Source organism: Lepidochelys kempii, chromosome 9, assembly GCF_965140285.1.
Source record: "Lepidochelys kempii isolate rLepKem1 chromosome 9, rLepKem1.hap1, whole genome shotgun sequence".
Lineage (NCBI taxonomy): Eukaryota > Metazoa > Chordata > Testudines > Cheloniidae > Lepidochelys > Lepidochelys kempii.
The window spans coordinates 7,948,003-7,965,569 of record NC_136388.1 but is presented as its reverse complement, the minus strand read 5'-3'; the positions used below and the strand labels follow the sequence as shown (position 1 = coordinate 7,965,569).

General features: G+C 53.5%; 1 protein-coding gene across 4 annotated transcripts in view; it reads right to left on the bottom strand.

The window, feature by feature from the left end:
* The window catches only part of DVL3 (dishevelled segment polarity protein 3), a 45,519-nt gene that overhangs the window by 1,805 nt on the left and 26,147 nt on the right, over nt 1-17,567 (bottom strand). The window contains exons 2-16 of one of the 4 annotated variants that reach the window (XM_073359179.1): nt 15,273-15,342; nt 10,327-10,448; nt 9,481-9,587; nt 8,464-8,599; nt 8,066-8,159; nt 7,529-7,598; nt 6,605-6,744; nt 6,366-6,442; nt 5,671-5,738; nt 5,196-5,246; nt 4,931-5,080; nt 3,253-3,384; nt 2,745-2,912; nt 1,837-2,049; nt 443-835 (exon numbers count right to left, since the gene is read on the bottom strand). In XM_073359179.1, the coding sequence (XP_073215280.1) occupies nt 443-835; nt 1,837-2,049; nt 2,745-2,912; nt 3,253-3,384; nt 4,931-5,080; nt 5,196-5,246; nt 5,671-5,738; nt 6,366-6,442; nt 6,605-6,744; nt 7,529-7,598; nt 8,066-8,159; nt 8,464-8,599; nt 9,481-9,587; nt 10,327-10,448; nt 15,273-15,342 (1,991 nt within the window). Of the gene's footprint in view, nt 1; nt 836-1,836; nt 2,050-2,744; nt 2,913-3,252; nt 3,385-4,930; nt 5,081-5,195; nt 5,247-5,670; nt 5,739-6,365; nt 6,443-6,604; nt 6,745-7,528; nt 7,599-8,065; nt 8,160-8,463; nt 8,600-9,480; nt 9,588-10,326; nt 10,449-15,272; nt 15,343-17,567 lie in introns of those variants that run through there. The other 3 variants (XM_073359182.1, XM_073359183.2, XM_073359180.2) reach the window with 3 other exon arrangements.

Below are 17,567 nucleotides of genomic sequence, written 5' to 3'. Positions count from 1 at the left end.
TGACAGAAGAAACACAAAAGGATGAAAAGAAAGAGGAGACATTTAGGGCGGAAGGAGTAAGGGGGCAGCGGCAGCTACACACGGGCGAGCAGCACAGGCTCCAGGACGGATGCAGGTTAATGGGGTTAGAGATGGGGGGTTAGGGGCTTGCACAAGCAGCAGCAACTTGCCTCTGCACACATGAGTCCGGAGGTGGGCTGGGCCGGGCCGGGCGGGGCTGGCAGGGCTCAGCAAGGCCTGCTGGCCCCCGCCTCCATGCCACGGGACTAGGGATTAAACTCAAGGTTTAGTTCAGTTTATTTTTCCCTTTTTTAGTTATCAAGACAAAAAAAAAAAAAAAACAAACAAAGTGAAGCCAGGGCTTTTCCTAGAAGACAAACCGATGAGGGCAGCAGACAAACAGGGGGACAGGTGCTTCACATTACATCCACAAAGAACTCACTGGGATTGCCCATTGCCATTCGGAACGACTGTCTACTGGCCGTCAGTTCAGGGGGCACAGAGGCCAGGTCGCGGCCCGGCGGGGCCCCTGGGGGCCCCATGGCCGAAGGCGGCGGAGGCATCAGCAGCATGGGCGGGCTGTAGAGGGGCGGCAGGCCGGGCGGCCCATAAGACGGCTGGCTGTGGTGGCTGCGGACGCTGTGAGTCAGGGAGTGCTGGCTGCGCTGGCTGGCTGGCACCGAGCGCTCGCTGGCTGCCCGCTCCCGCCGCAGACTGCTCCGCGTGGTGTGGTCCGACTCACTGCCACTGCCACCCGACTTGGACTCGCCGGCCTTCGGGTCTCTCTCCTTTCTCCTCTCGCTGCCACTGCGGTTTGAACCGCTGCTCCGACTCCCTGCAAGAAGCCCAAGGCAAGGTTAGGGAATGGCCCCGACAGCGCACCCCCAACACGCAACCCCAGCCAGCACAGCAGGGGAAGGGAGAGACCGGAATAAAAGGAGCCTCCCCTAAGCCAAGGCCACAATACATGGCCTTGGGAAAAACTGCAGAGAGGAACCAGCCAGACCCCAGCCAGGAAGGGCAGAAGCAGTCAAAGTAGGGATCTTTGGTCATCGCGAGATCTGTCTACAGTTTGGACTGGACTTTCCCTGCCCTGTGCTGATTGACGGGTTCGCTCCAACTCTCTCCCTCCCAGTCTCTCCCCCTCAGCTTCGGTCCACATATGCCCCCTCACCCTCTTCTCCCCTTGCTGTCCCCCAGCCCCTCTTCTCTTCCATGCCCCCTCTCCCTTCTGTTTTCTTTCCATGTTGCTGATACCCTCTGAACTAACCCCCTGCACCAAATAAAGACTAAAAATTTAAAGAATCACAGAAGTAACATGCCATTTGCTGCCATCACACTGTTCACTCTGCTTGTGTGTTCCACCCCTTCCTCCACCTTGTGTCTGTCTGGTCTATTTCGATTGTAAGATCGTCAGGGCCAGGATTCTCTGCTACTCTGTATTTGGACAGGCCTAGCCCCAGTCTTGGGTAGGCCTCAGGCACTACCATAATAAACCTGACCAATGATAGCTCTCAGCCCCAGGACAGGGCACCACCGCAGCAAATCTGGCCTCCTTTCAAACTCTGCCCTCTAACCCAACAGCAGCTCTGTGACAGGAGGTATCATACACTGGTTCCATCACGCCCAGGATCTAGCCCGTGGCAATGGCCCATACCTGATGCTTCAAAGCAGCTCTGCAGTGCACCTGCCCAACTGTGCTGTGTGTGTGCATGAGAGAGACAGAGAGGGAGACATATTCCTCATTCCAGGAGATGACCCAGATCTTGTCTTGCTCTCCAAAGGTGTTAAGGAAAGTACCCTGATGGCACATTTCAGTTCCTTTCATTCATTTACCTTCACTGTGCTGGCTGCCTGCACTGCCCCCACCATAGCTGTAGACTGGATCAGGGAATCCTGGGTGCGGGTTGTATGGATGAGGTGGTGGGTATTGATATGGGAAAGCCATGGGCCACGGCGCAGCTCCTGGGTGGGGGAGCGGAGCCAACGTATCCTGATCTGAGGCTCCGCTGGATCCGTCATGATCATGCAGGGACAGGTTAGCCATGTCTGGAGAGAAGCAAATAGAAAATCCAGGTTAGTCCCGGAATAAAAACAGCCATGTACAGTGGGACAACCTCACCCCCATCCCTGCTGACAGGTAATCATGGGGTGCCTGCAAGAGGGGCAGAAGATTTCATGGGCAGCTATGGACACCTCCTTGCCAGACACCAGCCCAGGCTATGTTGGGGGTTACTGTTCCCCACTTGGTCAAAGAGGATCAATGATCTGCTAAATAGTCATTAACCAGCTCAGAAGAGAGAGGACAACATCAGAGCTGGCCAGACACCCTTAGGTCTGTCTGTCTGTCTCCCTTCCCTTCTCATCCCTCTCAGGTGAGCCAGGTGTCCTTAGGTCTCAGCTCCCTGCCCACTCCTTTAAGGACAATGCAGACTCTGATAGCACAGAGGGAAGCCAGCCCCACCCAGGGGTTTAGGTTTAGCCCAGGATCAAAGAAAGGTGCCGTTTTACTGCTCCCTGTCCAGCCAGGAGAAAGGATCGTGCAGCAGAAGATGGTGACATCAGCTGCACAGTAATACACTGAGAACCGGAGAGCAGCACAGAAGGGGTCAGGCTGGCAGTCTAGAGGTGGCAAACCACTTCAAGACTGTCCTCAGAGAGTTGTCAGGGCAGAGCAGAGCGTCTTCTTTCAGCACCCTCACCACCCCCCACTTCCTCAACAGCACTAGAGCAGGGGGCCGTACTGCCGCAGAGGTCTCCGAAGATATAGTAGCACTGTTCTGAGAAGGTGATCTTGTTCACAGTGTGTCGGATGTAGCCGGCCTTCAGCAGGTTGCTGGCATACTTGCGGGATTCTCGCCGGTCTGTAAAACCTTCCACGTGGTGATAAAGCCAATCTACCACATCTGAACCTGCCATGAGATTAACCACAGAGCACGGTTAAACGCAGCAAGGACCGGAAGGACTGGCTCTGGGGGCAGACAAGAGGGGCCTGAATTTGTTCCAGGGGTGAGGGATGGGAGTGGTCCACGGGTGAGAGAGGTGCAGAGACACTCCCAGGGGCAGCACAAGGCCAAGATTTCTATTTGTTTTCCTAGCACAACCAACAGGACGAGCCAATAGGACATAATGGTGAAGGATGTTCCCTTGGCATAGGTCCCCAAACAGGATCCCCTCACACAGGGAAGGCGCCTGTCTACCCATGCGTCTACCCCTCCCCGAGTCCCAGAGGAGGAAGTGGCTGCCTCTTACCAATGAAGGCATTGGGGATAGTGATCTTCAGCCACATGCGGTCGCGCACCTCCAGACCTGACTCAGGGGAGGCCATGGCTTTGACGATGGTGGCCATGTCGCTGTGGATGGACAGGTGAAAGTCATCGAGGCCTGCGAGGCAGACGAAGGGAAGGAAGGCAGAGATGAGAGGGGACGGAAGAGGCCACGGAGCCACATGGAGGTGTCACACACAAGGGGATGGGCCAGGGAACAGTACATCGCAGGCACACCCCATAACACCGAGCAACTGGCCAACACACTGCAGCACCTGTGGGTCTTCTCGGCTTTCTTTCCTTGCAAAACCCAACTAAAAACTGCCTCCAGCCAGCAGCACCTGCTGCTAAGTTTGCAAGGCTCTAAAAGCTGCTTTGTGCCAGGTGCTGGTTCAGCTGGGAAATTAAACTGGTACCTTCCAGCTTTGCCAGAAAGGCCAGTCTCACTAGCTCAGGAAAGAACCAGTGCCATGCCCCGGCTCTGTCCTCACAGCACCGTTTACCACTGGCACCAACAATCTTCAGCCACCCCCCAAAATACAACTAAACAATTCCCCTAACTGAGCGGTTTCCTTGCCAGGGCCTCTGCTCCTGGCAGCTCTCCTCTAGCCCTCCTGGAGGCCATCTGCCTGAGCATCTGCTCCAGGGCCTACCACAGGAGCCAGCCTGCTTCCTATAGCTCCCCTCTCTCAATTCAGCTCTTTCAGCCTTTATAGGAATCAGGTGCCCATCAGGCAATCACCTTACCCGTTTCAAACTACCCAGAACAGGATAAGGCCTAATGGGGCTCCACCTCAGAACAGGGTTGGCTGGTTCCAGGCCCCCAGCCCTTACAGGGCAGACCTCCCTGTTACAGCTACCTTTGAATTACCTGCCCATAGCTGAAAGGCCCAGCCCAAGCTCTCTCCCTCCCAGCCACCACAGGCCTCTGATCAGTGCACTAATTCAAGCAGAGGTGCAGCCTCAGGGACGCCCAGCAGGGCATTTCTTCCTGGCCCCGCTCACTTTCCCCTAGGCATTCCTTGCGTGACTGACATCACCTCCCTTCCCACTAGCATAGTTTCCTCCTGCCTCCTCCCATCGCCTTTCTAACTATCTGAACAGTTACGCACTAGAACAAGCTGCCAAGGGAGGTTTTGGAATCCCTGTCATTGGAGATTTTTAAGACTAGGCTGGACAACCACCCGTCAGGGACGGTCTAGGTTTACTTGGTCCTGCCTCAGTGTGGGGGGAATGACCCCTCAAAGTTCCTTCCAACCCTGTGTTTCTATGTCACTCAGCCTCTCCTGTTGTCCTTGTCTGGAGAGCAGGAAAAATGATGTGAATTTGCCTACCCAAAGCTTGTACTTGTCTTGGGCTTTTGGACAAAAGGACTTTTCTTAGCCTTCCCCAGCACCACCCCAGGTGCCTGCCTGCAGAATTCTTCCCACCCCAGCCAGGCTCTCTTAGTCTTTGCCTGGAGGGAGAGCCTGTTCCTCCAGTCCCCACTCCTGCTGGTAGGGAGTTCCCCATGGTCCCTGGATCCCCCTTCCCTAGCCCCACCCCAGACCTCTGGTTTCTGCCCATGCAGATGTATTGCTCCCATCAGGCTTGGGTGCCGGCAGGCACAGCACAGGTGACTGGAAGCCGTGCAATGGGGGGAGCACACAGGCACAGGGACTTACGTTCGGTCTCTGGGATGGAGCTGGTGATGGAAGAGCTGGTGGAAGTGATTGTGCTCATGGATGGGCTCATACCGTACGCCGGGTAGGTGCCAGTCATCGCTGCCGTGTGGGAAACCCAGGCTGCCGGGTCGATTGGTCGGATGGGCTCACCTAGAGTGAACGCAGAGAGGGTCAGATGCTGTCTGAGAATCATTCCCTCATGAAACCCACCTCTAGGGGGCGCCCAGGGCAGCCCCTTCCTTCCCCAGCATCAGCCGGGACTCACCCGGATCGGAGCATGGAGAGTCTGGCCCAGCCCAGATCCGCTGGGGAGCAACTGGGAGAGAAAGAAGAGAGGGAGGGTCAGCAAGAGGGGCACAGAGGGAGAGAGTCCCCCTATGGCTCAGTGGCTGCAATCTTGGGGGTGTTTCTCCTTCCTCTGGAGCTCCAAGCAGGTGACCTCCCCACCCTGGTTAGGTGGGTATGTCCCAGGCATGATGTGGGGGAGGAGGGTGGGCACTGGGGGACTTCAGCTCTCCTAGCTGTGTGACACAAGGAGAGGGAGACTGCAGTCCTCAAAGGTCTGCACTGCACCGGGCACCTGAGGCCACAGCAGAGGGAGAGGGGGTGCAACCCTCAATGACTCCACACTCAGTTTCACAGCAAACAGACAGGAACTAAAGCAAACAAGCAGGTGCTGGCAACGAGGCTCTCACAGGGGCTGGGCACCAGCGTTAAGGGCGAGTCAGCAATCCACTTACTCCGGGGTAGCGAGAAGCAGCCCCTGGGGCTGGGGTCCCAGCACTTGGCCACAGTCAGGGTGATTGGCCTGCAGCAGAAACACAACCGTTTTTGCAACCTGCGGACAGGCCAGCATGCAACACAACCAGGCTGCTCTCATCAAGGTGCTGGCCCTCAGTGGCTACGACCTGCTCTCTTGGAGGCAGTTTAGGTCCAGGCCTGCTGGCACACTGCCAGCACAGATCCCTCAGCTGGGGATCACCCCCACCCAGGTGGCACAGCCGGTAACAAGGAGGCCAGTGGGAACTGCAGGGGCATTCAGCAAACCCAGCCTAGGTAGAAAGGAGGGGCTCGGGGCAGGGGACCAGTGCTGGGACACTTGGTTCATGACCTGACCATGGAGACATTCCCAGCTCCAATTCTTGCTTTGGGCTCTTTCAAGGTCATTCATATGACACCCAGGAATCAGAGCGATATTAATAAGGAGAGAGCGTTTGAGGGCCTTGGGCCGCCTCCCCAGACCCAGCATAAGAGGGGTGGGGGTCTGGCTGCTGAGAACAGCAGGGGTTGCTGCTCTTAGACACAAGGGCTGGCTGCATCACCAGTGCCTGATGAGCCAGAGCAAAGGGGACTATAGCCTAGCAGGAGATGCAGGTTTGGGGGCAACCTGCCCCAAACGGGAGAGTTGGTGGGTGACGTGGGGGAAAGCACCTACCCCGGCTTGTGCACGATCTCCCTCAGCACGCGCACAGCATCATCGTTGCTCATGTTCTCAAAATTGATATCGTTCACCTGCAAACAAGACAAAGAGAGGCTGAATTCCAGAGAAACGGCTGTAGGCTGGGCTCCTTCTGAGAGGAGCTTCTGTGACTTGGCCCATCAGTTGGTGAGCAGGGGCTCCAGTCTGCCCCTCGCCCCTCACCGCCCCAGCCCTGGCTGCGAGGCGTGCAGTACCTGCAAGAGCATGTCTCCCGGCTCGATCCTGCCATCGGCTGCTACTGCACCCCCCTTCATGATGGAGCCGATATAGATGCCACCGTCCCCGCGCTCGTTGCTCTGTCCCACGATGGAGATGCCCAAGAAGTTGTACTTCTCTGCAGGGATGGGTGGAGAACGAGCACAGTGAGAGCAGGATGGGACAGCAAAGCCTCACTGCACTGGCCCTAGAGCCCCACACCTGGGCAATCCCCCTCCAGTAGTCCCAGCCACACAACCACCCTCCCCCACCCCATCAAGTGGCTTCCTGGCTCCTTCCTCCCTTCCCAACTCTACCCAGCTCAGCCTTGATCTCCTCAGCCTCCCAATGCTCTGCCTGCTCCCCACTTCCTTCCCCCTGAGAACTGGAGCATGGGGATGACAGCAGAGTTAACCGCTACCCTGCCGTGCTCCTGCCTTGCATCCTCCTGCACCTGGCCCTGTGTGCCAAGCACTGGAAAGACACTGCCCACCTTGACACAGACACATTTTGGGCTCCACAGAGAGTTTTTTGTTCTCCCCTTGCCCTCCCCATGTGCATCTTGGCCTCTGAGGCTCCCAGACAGGAAGCAGCTGGGAAGCAACAGTGGGGTAACCTCGCACATGGGACACAGACGGAGCTGAGCTCAGGTTGGGTAGAGAAGAGGCTGACACTCATCCTGGACCAAATCCCAGGACCAAAAACCACTCCCCCCACCACCCTGATCCCAACCACATTCTTGCAAACTGGAAATCTTTAAGGGGATTAATGCTTCAGGACCAGTCAGTTTCCCCAAGGGACCCTCTCCCTTCATTACCTCCCCACTCCTCCATCTCCCTGCTTCCCCACTGCACCTCCTGATCTCACTCCTGGAGCTCGGGAGGACCTCGGGCCCAAACAGAAAGACAGAGTCTCTCACTCACCCATGTTTAGAGTGACTGTGATGATGTTCAGAGACATAGTTGAGTCCGTGATGCTGCTGAAGGACGATGACTGCAACACAATGAGGCGCAATGAGATGTCCCCCTGCTCCCTGGTCCAAGCACAGCCCCTGCCAGTTCTCGCTGCTCTCCACTGCCCTCCGTATACTGTTTCTATGCTCCCCACTGCCCCTTCTATTCCCCGTAGTGCTGTCCCCATGCTCCCACCTCTGACCCCACCCCGATCAATGCAGGAAGCTCCACAAACGGGACTGGTGGCTGCACCCCACACATTCCCACTGTGACTGGGACAAGAAAGGCCTTTGGTCCTAACAGCAGCACTGACCCAGAAGGGTTTGTGGTACTTTCACCAGCAGATTCTCAGCACCTGGGCGCAGTTTGTAGGGACTGGAGATTCCACCAGCTGAGTTCCTGGGGGCCAGGGTGAAGCCTAGCCCCCACATGGGAGTGGGGAGGGGTATGCCACAGGCACCAGAAAGTCCAGCCCCAGCTTTGCAATTGCCCTCCCAAGAGATGTACCCGCTCTATGCGTGGGGCCTTCTGTTTCCGCCGGCGTCGCTTGTGCCTTCTCATCAGGCGGGAGGCGCTGCTCTGCTCTGTCGAGCTGCTAAACCTGCCGGCAAAGGAGACAGTCAGCTCCACTGCCCGCAGGGGGCAAGAGAAGACAGGTCTGCCAGCAAGACGGCCACAAAGGAGGAGCAGGGTGAGAGAACGCTGCGGGCCAGGATTGGGGGCAGCAACAAAGCAGTGAGGGGAGCAGAAGACTGTAATAGCAGAGGGGGCTGCTGGTCGGGATTGAGGCCACTAGCTGAGGGAAGAGCCCTGAAGGATGGGGCTGAGGTGTCCTGATTTGGCATCTCCTTGGCACTAAGAGTGAAAGAGGTGCCCCTGTTCTCCCAGGCCTCACGCTCTCCTACCTGCTAGTGGAGTCATCCTCATCTGAGTCGAAGAAGCTGGTGGTCTCCAATTCGCTGCTCATGAGAGTGGAAGAGCTCTCGTACCCACCTAGGTCTCGGCGCCGGTCTCCTTTTGCCGTCCCATTCACTCTGGGTGCTGGGGAGAGAGTGGGGTCAGCACTGCTGGGAGATCCCGCTGCAGCAGAGCCGCGTCCCGGCCTCCTGCAGGAGCACCCAATGGGCTCAGCACTTCACAGGGGGGAATCTTGGGGCTCAAAAGGAATTCCGAGAGGAGGAATCTGCCCATCAAACATCCCATCTTGGCATGAGGGGGCACTGTGCTGCCCTCCACACTTTGACCATTCCCCTTCAGGGTTACAACTTCCCTGCTTCTTTAGATAATGGAGAAGGGGAAGGTGAGCCACTGGGAGCAAGGGTAGAAGCCACAACGATCCCTACAGAGTAGGGAAGGTTACTTGGAGATGGTCCCTCTGGGTGAGAAGTGCCAGATCGCGGGCAGTGAGAGTGCAGTGCCATGCCAGCCCAGGCTGGGAACCATTCTCTCCTCCATCTCAGCCTTTCACTGGGAGGGGTTAGAGCCCAACCCGGATGCCTTTGGGCCCTGGACCTTCTGCAGCGCTGTCCCCTGTAGACACACGTCCTGCCTGTAGGTGCTGGGAAACAGCGGAGAGGTGCCTTGCCCAGTGGGACACAGTCCCGGCCCCCTTGGTATCTAGAGGCAATGGGTGTTCTGCCCCTCCTGCCCCCCAGAGACTCATGTCCAACACTTTGAGGTGACACATGGGTACACTAGGATCCGGGAGCCAGCTACGAGGTAGTGGTACGAGGCTATCGCACCCTTGGGATCCTCCTGCTCATGCTGGGGGATTTACCCGCACTGCTGCCTGATTGCCCAGCAGGAGTCAGCGCACAAGCTCCGCAGGGCACTGTGGACACAGCTCTTCGTGCCTAGAGCAGCACCCTCCCTGCGCCCCAGCTATGCCCCTCAGAGGCTCCAGTCAGGTCATCGGGGCTTACCATGCTCAGGCCCGTCTTTCCGGCGAGGTCTCTCCCGCTGCGATGAAACCACTGAATCGGTCTCCGTCTCGTTATCCAGGTTCTCCCGACTCCCCCCGGTGTTGGGGCTGCAGAGGGGTGACACGTCCAACAGAGAACTCAGTGGTTCCCCAAAGACATGAAGGGACCCCCCCTCTCCTCCTGGCATTCCCTGCTCTGACATACGCCAGTTACGTTGCACTTCTCAAGTCGTATTTCCTGTTACCCCTCACTTTTGAGGGGCATACTGGAGCCACTGGATGACAGCTTCCACCCCCCTCTTTCTAGTGCGGGATTGGGACATGTGGGGCTTGGGGTGCACACAGCCCCAGCACAGGACTGGGGAGTGGGGGTGCAATCTGAGACCCACACTGGGATGGAGCTGGGAGGCAAAGCGGTTCAGGGAGCAGTTTCGCCACTCCCTGCCAAGCCCTCAGTGAAATATGCTGGTACCATTTTTAAAAGAAAAGGGAGATGGAAACCTGTCATGTGTGATGCGCAACGGGAGACCAAAGCAACAGCAGCAGGTGGTGTGGGTCCTCTTGCTGCTTGCAGCATGCCCTGCTTGTCAAACAATCAAAGAACTCCAGTCCCAGTGCTCGTTACTCCATTCCCAGCTCACCACCCAAGGAACCCTGTCCTAGCACTCCATTCCCAGCCCCACTTTTGCCAGCTTGCATCCCTACCATGCTGGTTAGCCCCTGCCCTTCCATCACTCTCCCCATCTTGGTTTGTGACCAATGGGATCACGTGGCCACTCCCAGCTCAGAGCTCACTTGACAGCCTGTCCTCGGGAAGCCCACTGAGATGAGTCTCCACGTGACTTACTGGAAGGAGGGAGGCCTGGAGTCCCCAATGCCCCCAGTACGCTCCATTGAGGGCGGCAGCTCCGGCTGGTTATCGGCACAGACAGACCCCCCATCTGAGTGCGACCCCTCTGCAGACACCAGCTGAAGAGAGGAGAGAAAGGGAACGAAGCGGCTCAGGAACAGAGTGGGAGCCTCAGCATGAGGTACATTTACAACCGCACTGGCCCTAGGACCAACTGGGGCTTCCATATCTCCAGCCCCTAGGAGCTGGTGGAGGAGGCGGTCTGGGCTGTGCCCAACCCTGGGGCAGACCCCAATGTGCTTTCCATCCTGACCGTTCCAAGTTCTCTGCAAACCCACAACCTCAGTCACACCAGAGGGCGTGAGCACGGCCTGTATGCTGCCTTGTGAGGGGCTCAGTGCCTTGCTCAGAGCAGAAACTAAGCATCAGGGTTTTGTGCGCTGCAAAACACTGTGTTATTCTGGTCATGAAGTAACCTAGACTGTATATGGTTTGGGACAGCACCAAGCACCGTGAGGCCCTAATCTGAACTGGGACCTCTGGGTACTGTTTTAAACAACCACCCACCGCCTGAGCCCGGGCTCAAAGAATGGGGTACAGTGCCTATCACCACCATGGCACCAATGCCAGCTTATCCCCAGGCAGGGAGAACTGGCTGACTCAGGAGGGTTGGGAAAAGGACAGAATGCTCCAGACACTTTATGGAGCTGTTTGAAGATGGCTCCAGCTGAGGCAGTTTCTAACTGGATATATCCCTCCACACTGCTGCCAAGCTGTGTTTGAAAGTGGTTTAGCTGGCACTACATTTAAGCATGATTCCCAAACTTTGTCTGTAGGAGAGGTGGGGACCTAGGTCACCCAATCAAATGCAGCCTAGGACAGTGGTGATCAGAAGTCACTTTCCTATGAGGGCTGATCAATAGCCTTTGAGACAGAGAAACCAAGGCCACGTGCGCTAGGGATAAAGCTACAAAGAGGAGCCAGACGGGAGGGACACAAGCAGCCAAAGCAGGGACCGCACAAGCAGCCAAAGCAGGGACCATTGGTTCCTTGGAGAACTGTCTACAGTTTTCACTGGACTTTCTCTGCCCTGTGCTGACTGGCTATTTCCTCCAACCTTCCCCCTTCCTCAGTCTTCACCTCAGCATCACTCCTCCTACCCTCTTGTCCCCTTCTCTGTCTCTCTCCTTCTCCATCCCTTCAACGTCCCCTCTCTCTTCCCTTTAACTGATCCCCCCAAACTAAACCAACCAAGAAAAGAAAAATCAAATCATAGAACTAACATGCCGTTTGCTGCCATCATACTGTTCACTCTGATTGTGTGTTCTACCCCTTCCTCTGTCTGCTCTGTTTAGACTGCACGATCTTCAGGGGAGGGACTGTCTGTTCTGTGTTTGTACAGCACCTAGCACCCTGGTCCATGACCAAGGATCCTAGGCACTACAGTAATACAAACAATAAATAAATACCTTTCCATTGTTTCCCCTTTCATTGCTGGGCTTGGCTGACCCAAATATGTTTCCTACATGGCATGTTCCCTGCACTGGAGAGCAAGGAGATCGGCAGCGAGTTCTTTCCAGGCCCAAGGAGGGGATTCGGACACTGTCCCTTGGTCTTGGCCCAGTGCAGTGCTGGTCCCGTCCCCCCCTACCCCGGACGTTCTGGTTAAACTTGGATTTATGCTGGAAATGGCCCACCTTGATTATCATGCACATTGTAAGGAGAGTGGTCAGTTTGGATGAGCTATTGCCAGCAGGAGAGTAAGTTTGTGTGTGTGTGTGGAGGGGGGTGTGAAAAAACCTGGATTTGTGCTGGAAATGGCCCACCTTGATTATCATGCACATTGTAGGGAGAATGGTCGCTTTGGATAAGCTATTACCAGCAGGAGAGTGAGTTTTTGTGTGTGTGTTTTTTTGAAAAAAGGGGGTGGAGGGGTGAGAAAACCCGTATTTGTGCTGGAAATGGCTCACCTTGATTATCATACACATTGTGAGGAGAGTGGTCACTTTGGATAAGCTATTACCAGCAGGACAGTGAGTTTGTGTGTGTGGTTTTTTTTTTGGTTTTTTTTGGGGGGGGGGTGAGAAAACCTGGATTTGTGCTGGAAATGGCCCACCTTGATTATCATACACATTTTAAAGAGAGTGGTCACTTTGGATGGGCTATTACCAGCAGGAGAGTGAGTTGGGGGGGGGGCGGGGGGTGAGAAAACCTGGATTTGTGCTGGAAATGGCCCAACTTGATGATCACTTTAGATAAGCTATTACCAGCAGGAGAGTGGGGTGGGAGGAGGCATTGTTTCATGGTCTCTGTGTATATAATGTCTTCTGCAGTTTCCACAGTATGCATCCGATGAAGTGAGCTGTAGCTCACGAAAGCTCATGCTCAAATAAATTGGTTAGTCTCTAAGGTGCCACAAGTACTCCTTTTCTTTTTGCGAATACAGACTAACGCGGCTGTTACTCTGAAACCGGTCTTAGAACAGGAGCTGGTGCGAGTCTGGAGACAGGTTGAGCAAGAACGACAAGAGAGCTGGAGGCGAGAGGTACTAGGCCTAGCAAGGGCAGCCCCTGATCTTACTTGCTTGGACCACCTGGGCCCCAGTTCTTCTACCTATCACTAGCCATGGGAGGGGACAGGGCCTGATCATAGGACAAACAGGGAATAGTCCACTGCAGTGCTGGAAAGATCACCAGGGGTGGAAGAGGAGGGACTTGGCTGGCCACTAACTGGACTTTGCTGTCTCCAATAGCATCATAACCTCTCTTCCCTGATGCAGCTGGGAAAATCCAACTGCAGCTCTGCTTTCTGTCAGCAGAGGGCACTGCAGATATTCAGAGAAGTGAACAAAGTCCTGGCTCCAATGAGCCCCCAGGCAAGCAGAAACCTTGTTGCAAAAGAAGGTGGGGTGAGAGGCTGGGAGGCCCAGGAAAGCGGGATTGATTATGTTGTGTGGTGAGCTCAGGATTAAATTGCCAGCACAAGAGAAGCGTCAGAGGACAGGTTCTGAAAAGTGCACCCATGGCCCTCTCCATTTAGACACTGTGGGAATGGGGACAGAGAAATAACTACAGATAGACAGGGGGCTGGATCCAGGCAGTAATCTAACAGCACCAGGCTGGAACTCCCCCTCCCCTGTTGGGCAAGGGTCTGTCACTGCTTAGTAACACTCATGCAGTTTCCCTGCCTCTTTAGCTGCTGTGAAGGCTTCAGACTCAATCCCCCCTGCTAAAATTAGCACTAGATTCCTGAAATAGCCTCACTCCAGCCTGTCTGGCAGCAGCAGAACAGACCACACAGCTTCCAAAGCCACCAACCGATGGGGAATCTTGGGGGGGAAGGAGGAAGTCGGAATGTCAGCTGCGCCCAGAGGGAGCCAAGTGCTACTGCCCAGGACGCACAAGGGCTGAAAGCCACTGCTAACTCCAGATGTCTGACAGCCCCACACGGAGTCCAATTAACTCAGGCCCCATCTATAGCAGTATCAGTTGCTAACCTGCCTGGGGTACCAAGAACACAGACTGGTTCTGTATAGGTAGATCGGACCAAACTGTGTTATACCCATATGACATGACTCTGCTCAGCCACAGGCCCTGAATCCATCAGGATGCAAGAGGGGAAGCCAGCTGCTGTGCATGCATACAAACCGCATTTAGAAGTATGGCAAAGAAACGGAGTTGGGGAGCAGAGGGCTCGTAGCCTGCGGGCTCCACTGACCGAGCACATAAGAACAAAGGCAACTGGGAAGGGGAAGAGCAGAGCAGATAGATGCAGCTGCAATAAATACTGGAGAGGGATGGGAATTGGACACGCTCTGCGCAGTGCAGGCGCCCAGCAAGCCACTAGAGGGAGAATTGCAAACTGTTCGGCAACAACTAAAAAAAGGCCAACTGTTTGTGTCTGAGCCGGCAGAGAGGCCCCCATTCCCTGCACTCACAAACAAAGGATTCAACCCCAGTGACATGGGTGCCTTTTTCAGACACACTCATAGCAGGGATAATGCGTGTAGCATGCCCTGGACACCCAGCCGGCTGGTCTCATATTTCCCAAACCTTACTGCTCCCCATCCTTCTTCCCCAACTGTCCTACCATCACCACTGCCGTTTTGTTACCCCTTGTCTGACAGTAGATGGTAAGCTCCTTGAGGCAGGGACTGTGTGTAATTTATCTGCACTGGGAGGCATCGGCTCTCATCCGGCCTAGGTCGCCAGTGCCTGATGGTGGCTTCCATTTGGGGACCGTTCAGTGGCCCCTGGGAAATGAGCTGTTGGATTTCAGTTTAGTTCCTAGTAGGCAGATGCCCACATCCCAACTAGCATCATCTGTAGCCTCAGCAGAGAGGGCAAGGGCTCAGTGGGCCATGGAGACTGAACTGCCTTCGTGTCCCAAAATGGGGTCCCCTCCAGGGCAAGGGGGAGAGCATGTGCCTGGTGTGGGATGGAGGGAGAAGCTTGCCTGTGGCTGCCCAGACAGTACCTTCAGGCTTCACAACAGTCAAATCCAGTCTTCTTCTCCAGCACTTAAAACCCTTTGCTACAGTCATCTGAACTTGGAAAGCTGACCACGCTGTCAGGGCACACTGGTTACCCTAGGCAGGCCAAGAGCAGCACTCCAAGCAGCAGCTACACTAGGAAGCAGTTACAAAAAGTCTTGATACACGTTCTTAACTATTATATCTCCAGGACTGTTTCCTAGCGGGTGTGGGGGACCCAGGACAGACTTGCTCTAGGGTTCAGGACTAGGATGGGAAGTGGTACCCTCAGCCCAGACACTCAGGAGCTCAGCATGGCTTCAGCTCCTACTACAGTTAGTCCCTCTTCAGTACAAAGCACAGCTGTCCCACTGCTCTACCTGGCAATGTACCATGGGAATGGTGATTTTCACAGCTGGTTGCGTAGTCTGATGTAGAGACAGACAGACATCCGGCCAAGAGGCCTGCTTACCCAGGATACCACCCGGCCATTGAAACAGGGAAGCTTGGCATTATCATCCGAGATTTCTTCCTTCACGACCCTGTAGACAAAAGAGATGGGACAGGTTAGCAATAAGGCTCAAATCCTATGGCTAAGGGTCACAGAAGGCAACCTCTGGGTTGAGCCATCAGATCAGACATCAGTTTGGTCATGGGGCAGGAGGAGATGAGAAGGGACAAGGAACTCCTGCTGTTCACAGAGGCACCCACGCTGGGCTGCAGTGTCGTTTCTGATCCCCTTGGCGCTGGCAGCAGAAGGCCCCACTGCAAGTTCAGAGAAATGGCCAGTCGCAGGGTTGATGGGGTGAGGAAAGCACTGGCGGCAGTATGGACTCCAGCTGCTCAGTACCCTACGCTGCTCAGCTATCTCAACCGAGCCCAGAGAAGCCAAGTAGGGGGATGCCTGGAGAGAAACCAATGGAGGGAAGTAACCAGGGCGCATAAAAATCGCTACGTAAAATCATATGAAAATTGGATTTTTTTAACATTTAAATTAAATGCACTTAAAAAAAAACCTTTTTAAAATTAAATTTGAAATTATGATCAGCTATGTGAAGGCCTAACACCACCAGGATCAATGGAAATCATTAAAATATAATATGCTGCAAGAAGCCCTCCTCAATTTCTAAAGAGGTAAAGGGTGCTGGGTTTTGAATTAGATACAGACTCAGAGGAAAACATCTTTATCTTCTGAGGTCCAATCAAGCTTTTTAAAGACGTCACAATGTACACGCCATGTACATGCCATGCATTAAGTATCTGTATCATTTACAGTATTTGCAATGGAGCCGATGCGGCTATCTTCATTTTTCCAAATGTAAGTACTTCCCACTTCTGTTGTGCAGAAATGCCATTATTGTTCATTTCAGTTTAGCTAGCGGGTGTGGGGCATATTTGCTTCATCAAAGTTGACAAACTGATTAGGAGTTGAAAAAGCAGGAAAGCTTGTTTTCCTCTTCCACTCTATGACTAAAATCCTGAGGGACACGAGGGCAGAGTTACAAAGGTAATTTGTGACCTAAATATGCAGAGGGGTACCTAGGTGGATTTTCAAAAGCACCTAAGCAGGGTAGGTGCCTAATTCCCAGTGATTCAACTCTCATTGATTTCAAAATCCCACTGAAGGGAAAGGGAGCAGGAAATGTTATTACAATGAAAGCCTTACTTAATACTTTACATTTCAGATGCTTTAACTGCTTTCCCTTCTTTTCCATTTCTTTAATAAAAGGTTAAAAGAAGCTGTACTGGTGTGTTCGCCATCGTCTCTGAGGCTGAGGTCTCTGTATATCAAACCCCAGACCTTGGTTAACACTGTTTATTGTTGGACAGTGACTGGTTATGACAACACCTCTGGCCCATATATTAATTTAGATTAAATAAAACAGCACCTATCTGCAAACACCTTTGAAAGTGTGGCTTACAGTGACCAGAAACCATCTGCCACTTTGTTAACTACAGTTAATATTGCCTTCATTTAACAAATCAGTTTTAAATGCAAAACACGTTTTGACAACCTTACTTTTTTTCTTTATATATCCAGCACATTTAAGGTGATTTTATTCAGCTAATAAAAACAATTTTAAAATGCTGGTTTTGAGCATTTTTAATTGCATTCCAATCTCCATCCAAATGTAGCTTGACACAAAATCACATACAAAAAGTTAATCTAGTAAATAAGAAATGTATCATTTACCATTTTCTAACATCAGAAAAAATATAAAAATTTAGATTCTGAATATTAAGTTATATAATTGCTTAAATAAATGCATGTGGGCACGTGTGCGTAGATATTATACATCTATATAATTTAGTTAAAAGGGTATATTTCATTGCAAAGCAACATGTTTTAATAGCTACCAACCAATGAGAAAGAACCTTTCTTTAGTAAAAGAACTAAAAAGTGCAAATGCAAAACAGGATTAAATGTGAGTCAGGGTTTCCAGCTTGGTTATTTACATCATGGCTCAGATTGGTGATTTAAATCACTCCACTCTGGAAGTAAACTATTACAGCGAAGCAGGAAGGCACAAAACAAGGGCCACATAAGCCCAATCCTAGATATCTAAGGGCTTCCCCCTAACTTACAGAAAATAAAACTGGATGCAGCTGTCTTCCCTGGACTGTGACCCATCAGCCCAGCATGCAATGCAACCTGGCCACTTAGATCAAGGCAGAGCACGCTGGGACATGGGAGCATAGGTGCTCAGATAGCTGCTGAAATTAGGGCAGCAAACTGCATTTACACGCTTAAAGCATCAAAGGCAAA